The following is a 7,278-nucleotide window of genomic DNA, read 5'->3' as shown; positions in this document are numbered from 1 at the left end:
TGCACAGTAAAATCTGCTCAAGGTTGGGCATGCTGGTGCACGCCTTTAATCCCAGCACTCGGGAGGCAGAGCCAGGTGGATCTCGGTGAGGCTAGCCTGGTCTACAAAGCAAGACGACTGTCAAAGCTACACAGAGAAGACCTGTCTCAAAAAACAAAACCAACCAACCAAAAAAAAAAAAAAAAAAAAAAAAAAAAAGCCAAAAAGAAAATTGAGAGGCATAGTGTCTCAGGCCTGCAAGGCCAGCCTCAGCTGCATAGAGCCTAAAGTCAGTCTGGGCTACACCAGATTTTAAAAGACAGGGAAGGAGGGAGGGAGGGAGGGAGGGAGGGAGGGAAGGATCCCATCTTACATATCAGTTCCTCAGTTAGGCTTTAACTGGCTAGCTGGCTAAATATCTGCCCATATTGTTTGTATTTGCTATTTATTGGTTCCTTTTTATGTTGTTGTTTTTTAATGAGCTGTCTACCCAGACCTACCCGTACTTGCCCCACCAGCTCATGAGCTCCACAGAGTTACCCATACCTGTCTAGTGTTCGGGACATGCTGAAGGTTCAGTGGGTCTTTATTGTCTGCGGGGACAGAAAGTGCTTCAACTTCCTGGTCAGTCCCTGAAGTGGCAATGTCTTCTCCCATCCCCACTGGCAACTCTTTTCATCCTTCCGGCTCCTCAATTACTAACTGTTTCGTTTTGTTTTTCGAGACAAGATTTCTCTGTGTAGCCCCGGCTGCCCTGGAACATGCTCTGTAGACCAGCCTGGCCTCGAACTCAAGGGTCCACCCGCCTCTGCCTTCCGAGTGCCACCACGCCCGGCTGTTCATTTGTTAATTCTTTCCTATCAATATTTAAAGATGCTCTCATTAGCCAGGCACAAGCCACAAGCCCCTCTTCTACCAGGCGTCGCAGGTCAGCGTGTGACAGCCACTCCTGGACTATGCTCTTCTCTGGCTCTGTTTTAACTACTGGGACATCAGAAGTCCTGTTCCTTTCAGTCCCGTCCTTTCAGTCTCCTGGGGGTTAAAGTCAGGAAAGGAATGGCTGCCAAGCGGTTGCCGAAGTGTGAGCGGGGTGTGTCAGGCCGGGCCCAGGAGGCGATGTAAGGGAAGAACGTGAGCCTTGTGACGCGCAGCAGGGACGGAAGACCGGCGAGGAATTGTGCGCCCTGGAACCTCATTCAGATCCACGGCGGGAAAAGCGCGGGTTCGCACTGCGACATTTACGCCTGCGCCGCCGGAGCCCGACTACCGAGAGCAAGAGGACAGCGTCCTGAGGGGGTGGGGTGACGATCGGGATTCCGGAAGCCCACCCTTCACCCGGAAATGATTGTGGAGGAACATGGCGTTGCTGGTGCGAGTCCTTGTGAGTGCAGGGATACTTTTCTATACACGCACGCGCGTCTTCAGGTTGGGCTTGGAGAGGGCGGGGCGGGAGGGGCAGGGGAAAAGTGGGGGAGCCTGTGCCGTAGTTCGGTTGCGTGGTGGCCTTTCCACAGGGAAACTGAGGCAGCTTCCCACTTCTTACCCCTCACTTGGCCTTGGCTACTCCACTTAAGAGGGCAGTGACCTCGGATCTTTATGTGATGAGGATCTCTCTCTGGGACAGGAGCACGTGGGGCACTGACTGGAGTCGGGGGTCGGGGTGGGGGTACTGGGGGGGGGGTAGAGTCTAGTTCATGTCTGTAACAATGTGACCTTGAGTAAGACACCGAGGGTCCCAGGTTCATGGGAAAAAACGAGGACATTTGTCTTCTCGCAGTCCCCTTGGATTCGGAGGTTCTTTTAGTTTGTTTTAGAGATTTTAAAATGAATTTCTACTTGTATAGTTCAGTAAAGTGCAGAAGTTATCGGAGCATAAGCTTCAGGAGAAATGGTCCTGTGGCTGTCACTTTGCCCAGCGTAGTATTGTAGTATTTGGCACAACCTAACACTTGTTGAGTGAAGGGAGGGAGGGAGGGAAGGAAGGAGGGAAGGAGGGAAGGAGGGAAGACGGGAAGACGTCTAGACTTTTTTTCTAATCCGTGAGGGGTGAGGGTAGCTCTGTCTAGGTCCACTTGAGATTTGGCCTTAAATCCTCTCCAGGGTCACTCTTGACTTTAGGGAAGGGTTAGGAAAATGACAGAGCGGATCAGGCTCCTAGTCACCAAGGGATGAGACATCTTGTAATTTTAATCAGGTGTTTACAAAACTCCGTCAAGAGCACTGTTTTTGGCTATCTTTTGAATTGTTATCTTCCGTGTGTTTAATCATTTTATGTGTGGCCCACTACACTCTACTTAACGTTCCTTGCCACCCTCGCAAAGTCAAGAAACCCTCAATTGCTACTCAGGAAGTTTTGTTTGAGGCCTGTTCCTGTTACCCCGAGAAGGCTTCAATTGCTGAAGTAATTACAGGTGCTAACCAAGGCAGAAGTGGAATTAAGATCCCAGGACAGCTGGAGAAATGGCAGCTGGCCTGTTGTAAATTATTTATGTGTGAACGTGTGTGTTTGTGTGTGTGTGTGTGTGTGTGTGTGTGTGTGTGTGTGTGTGTGTGGTGAGGGTTAAACCCAGGGCCTCATGCATGCTAGATAAGGAATTTAATGCTGAACCCTAAATTATTTTTAAAAAATATTTATTTATTATTTATACATATTCTGCTTGCATGTGTGCCTGCCCGCCAGAAGAGGGTACCACATCTCATTGTAGATTACTATGAGCCATCATGTGGTTACTGGGGAATTGAACTCAGTACCTTCAGAAGAACAGACAGTGCTCTTAACCTCTGAGCCATCTCTCCAGCCCCCCCCTAAATTATTTTTTAAGGCAGATACTTTGCGGAAACAGAAGACAAACAACATATGAGCTAGAGACTTAGGGATTAGCGGACAGCTCTCTTAAATTTCTTGTTCCCGAGCATAGGGATTATTACAGCTTTATTTTTTCTTTGCTGGTAGCATCCATAAAAACCACCTCTCAGCCAGGCGTGGTGGCACACACTTTTGTTTTGTTTTGTTTTGTTTTTTTTTTTTTTTTGAGACAGGGTTTCTCTGTGTAGCCTTGGCCATCCTGGACTCAACTTGGTAGACCAGGCTGGCCTCGAACTCACAGTGATCCACCTGCCTCTGCCTCCCGAGTGCTGGGATTAAAGGCGTGCGCCACCACGCCCGGCTAAATGGCATTTTGTTTTTTTTTTTTTTTGGTTTTTCGAGACAGGGTTTCTCTGTGTAGCCTTGGGCATCCTGGACTCACTTTGTAGACCAGGCTGGCCTCGAACTCACAACGATCCGCCTGCCTCTGCCTCCCAAGTGCTGGGATTAAAGGCGTGCGCCACCACACCCGGCTTGGCACACACTTTTAATCCCAGCACTCAGGAAGCAGAGGCAGGTGGATCGCTGTGAGCTCGAGACCAGCCTGGTCTACAGAGTCCAGGACAGCCAAGGCTACACAGAGAAATACTGTCTCGAAAGGCAACAAAAACCCAACAAAGCAAAATAAAAAACACCTCTCATCTACTTTCTAGTAGTTGGGCCTATATTTCTATTTCCTGTTTTATCTCTTGGTACAAAAATGCATGAAAATTTCTTTCACATTCGGTGTCTTATGTATTGTAACTTGATAAAGCTATGAAAATTCTCCCAGATTTCCCAAAGATGAGTCACTGGGAAAAGGGAGCCAGATGACCTGAATTTCATCCCGAGGATCCACAGTGGAGGAGGGAACTCTTGCAAGTTGCCATTTGAGCTCCTCGTTCAGTGTGTGTGTGTGTGTGTGTGTGTGTGTGTGTGTGTGTGTGTGTCTGTCTGGGCGCGTGCACACCCACACACATAAATAACTTGGATCCCTGAGTTCAAGGCTAGCCTGGTCGATAAGGCAAATTCCAGGACAGCCAAAGCTGCATAGAGAAACCCTGTCTCAAAAAACCAAAAAAAGAAGGAAGGAAATCTGACCTCAGATTTATAAAATCAGTAGCTTTTTAGGTTTGGTCAGAGAATCAATAATAAAATCTATGTTTCTCTGGTGATGATGATTTCCTCCTCTTTTGAGACTGTGTCTCCGGTGTCCCTGGCTGGACTTGAACTTGAACTTCTGATCCTCCTTCACCTCTTCAGTGCTGGGAGTACTGTGCGCCACCATATCTGGCTTATGTGGTGGGAGGACTGGAACCCAGGGCTTTGTGCATAGAAGTACTGTACCAACAGCATTACATCCCTGTAGTTAAGGTTTGGTTTTTCCAGAAAGGGTTTCTTGGTGTATCCCTGGCTGTCCAGGAGCTCACTCAGTAGACTAGGCTAGCTTTGAACTCATAGAGATCCGCCTGTGTCTGCCTTCCAAGTGCTGGGATTAAAGGTGGGCGTACCACCACCTCCAGCTGTTCATTCATTTGTTTTTTGTTTTGTTTTGGTTTTTTTGGTTTTTAAAGACAGGGTTTCTCTGTGTAGCCTTGGCCGTCCTGGACTCACTTTGTAGACCAGGCTGGCCTCGAACTCACAGAGTTCCGCCTGCCTCTGCCTCCCAAGTGCTGGGATTAAAGGCGTGCGCCACCACGCCCGGTTTTAAGCGTGTGCGTGCATGGCACAGACACACCACAAATGAGTGCGTGGCCTGTGGGCTCCACTGGGGCTGGAGTCACATGGGTCGTGAGCTGGGAGCTGGGCAGCTGATGTGCCGTTTTACATGTATACCACCAGCGTGCAAACACTTTCTGTTTCTCTACAGCTTAATTTTTGTTTGTTTTGGTTTTGGATGCCAGTCAATGTAATGGGTGGGAAGCAATATGTGCTTTTAATATGCATTTCCCTAGCGACTATCAGTGTTGTGCTTCTAACTTGGTCATTTGTATATCTTTGGAGAAATGACCAAGGTGTTTGGTTTTTTGAGTGTGAAATGAGGTCTCGCTTTGTAGCTCGTTCTGGCCTTGAACTTGTGTTGATCTTCCTGTGTTTTTTTTTTTTTTTTCTTCTTTTCTTTTTTTAAAATGGGGTCTCTCTACATTGCCCTGCCTGTCCTGAAACTCATTATGTAGACCAGACTGGCCTCAAAGTTACAGAGATCTGCCTGCCTCTGCCTTCTAATTGCTGGGATTAAAAAACATTATGCTTTACCTGTTTGGTGTTTTTTTGTTTTTTGTTTCTTTTGTTTTGATTTTTTTTTGTTTTTTGTTTTTGTAGCAGAGGCTGGCCTTGAACTCTGTGTAGCAGAGGCTGGCCTTGAACTCTCTATGTAGCAGAGGCTGGCCTTGAACTCTGTGTAGCAGAAGCTGGCCTTAAATACCTGGTGGTGATGGCAGATGCACTGCCATTGAGCTATATAAGACCTAGCCCATGGTAAAGGTTTTTTAGTATTTGCGGATAGGGTGGAGGAGCATAGTTTTTGTGATTATACTGGAGATGTTATTAGCACCCTAATTTATTACAACTTGGTTTGAGTTGATATCAATTTGACTTTAGAGATATAAGGAACCATGCTTCTATATAGCTCTGTCTCCTCTTTCATGATGCTACTGCCATTCAGATCACAGCTTTTTAATATGCGTATGGAAGGGTTATAATCGTCTTTTATCATATTTTAAACTAAAAAATTGAGACCTACAGTCAAGTGGTGGTGTTCATGCCTTTAATCCCGTCACTCCAGGGGCAGAGGCAGGTAGGTCTGTGAGATCGAGGCCAGCCTGGTCTACAAAGTGAGTTCTAGGACAGCCAGGGCTGCACAGAGAAACCTTGTCTTGAAGTGCCCCCTGGCAACCCCAGAGACCTAAAAAAAAAAAAAAAAAAAAAAAAAAAAAAAATCTAATTACTTAAGTAGTTAACCAGTATATTTTATTTCCTCATGTAAATTTAAATTATCTAGCATACCTTTTTATTTTTTTATTTTTTTTAAAGGATTTATTTATTGTGTATACAGTGTTCTGCCTGCGTGTACAGAGGGCACCAGATCTCATTACAGATGGTTGTGAGCCACCATGTGCTTGCTGGGAATTGAACTCAGGACCTTTGGAAGGGCAGCCAGTGCTCTTACCCTCTGAGCCATCTCTCCAGCCCTAGCATATCTTTTTATTATCTTATGGTTTCATGAGGATTTTGCCTGTATGTATATATGTGTGTGTGTGTGTGTGTGTGTACACACCACATGCATGGTCAGAATTACAGTGAGCCATGAGTTGCCATGTGGACAATGGGAACTGAACCCAGGTTTTCTTCAAGAGCAACAAGTGCTTTTAACTCCCGAGCCATCTGTCCAGCACACCTAGCATCCTTTCCTTTCATTCTGAAGGAGGAGTCTTTTTTTTGTAGGCTGTGTTTGCTGTCTCTCATTCTCCCAGCTTTTGTTTATCTGGTTTAAGTTTTTGTTTTACCTTCCATTTCTTGAATGATAGTTTTGCCGGGTTTTATTATTGGTGACCCCCCCCCCCCCTTTTTGAGGCAGGGTCCTACTGCAACCTAGACAAGCCTCAAACTTGATACTGCTCATCCTTCCTCAGGCACCTGAGTGCGCTTTACAGGTTGTGTCCCAACATGCCTGGCCTATGAGTCTTTCTCATTTAACTTTTCAAGGTTTTTTTCTCATGTCTTTTTTGGCTGCTACAGTTTCTGAGCATAAATCAACGCAGTGTTAGGGAGGGGCCTTGTGTATAATATATTCTCTCTTGTTGCTGTCAACGCCACTTTTTTCTTTGTCTTTTGACAGTTTGATTATGATGTATCTTTTTTGGGGGTGCGGGTGTTCCAGACAGAGTTTCTCTGTGTAGCCTTTGCCTTCTTGCTTTGTAGACTAGGCTGGCCTGGAACTCAGGGATTTGACTGCCTCTGCCTCCCAAGTGCTGGGATCAAAGGCGTGTGCCACCACACCCGCCTTAAATATATGTTTATTTTATGTACACGAGTGCTCTATCTGCATGTACACCTGCAGGCCAGAAGAGGGCATCAGATCCCAGTATAGATGGTTGTGAGCCACCATGTGGTTGCTGGGAGTTGAACTCAGGACCTCTGGGAGAGCAGTCAGTGTTCTTAACTGCTACGGCATCTCTCCAGCCATGTTTTGTTTTGTTTAATATTTGTTTTTCTTTCTTAATTTTTTTTTTTCGAGACAGGATCTCTCCGTGTAGCCTTGGCTGTCCTGGACCCGCTTTGTAGACCAGGCTGGCCTCGAACTCACAGTGATCCCTTTGCCTCTGTCTCCTGAGTGCTGGGATTAAAGGGGTGCGCCACCACGCCTGGCTGTTTTGTTTAATATTTATTTGATGTTGAATATATGGGTGCTTTGCTTGCATGTATGTATGTATAGATAAACACACACATGCACA

General features: G+C 46.4%; 1 protein-coding gene across 2 annotated transcripts in view; it reads left to right on the top strand.

Annotated features, from left to right (window-relative positions):
- Positions 1-1,212: 1,212 nt before the first annotated feature.
- The window catches only part of LOC127187581 (ubiquinol-cytochrome-c reductase complex assembly factor 1), an 88,658-nt gene continuing 82,592 nt past the window's right edge, over positions 1,213-7,278 (top strand). The window contains exon 1 of one of the 2 annotated variants that reach the window (XM_051143607.1): positions 1,213-1,360. In XM_051143607.1, coding sequence (XP_050999564.1) covers positions 1,337-1,360 — 24 coding nt within the window. In that variant the 5' untranslated portion in view covers positions 1,213-1,336. Of the gene's footprint in view, positions 1,405-7,278 lie in introns of both variants that reach the window. The other variant, XM_051143608.1, reaches the window with a different exon arrangement.

This window comes from Acomys russatus, chromosome 4 (genome assembly GCF_903995435.1).
Source record: "Acomys russatus chromosome 4, mAcoRus1.1, whole genome shotgun sequence".
NCBI classification, from domain to species: Eukaryota; Metazoa; Chordata; class Mammalia; order Rodentia; family Muridae; genus Acomys; species Acomys russatus.
The sequence above is the reverse complement of the archived record's forward strand: the minus strand, read 5'-3'. Positions and strand labels throughout refer to the sequence as shown.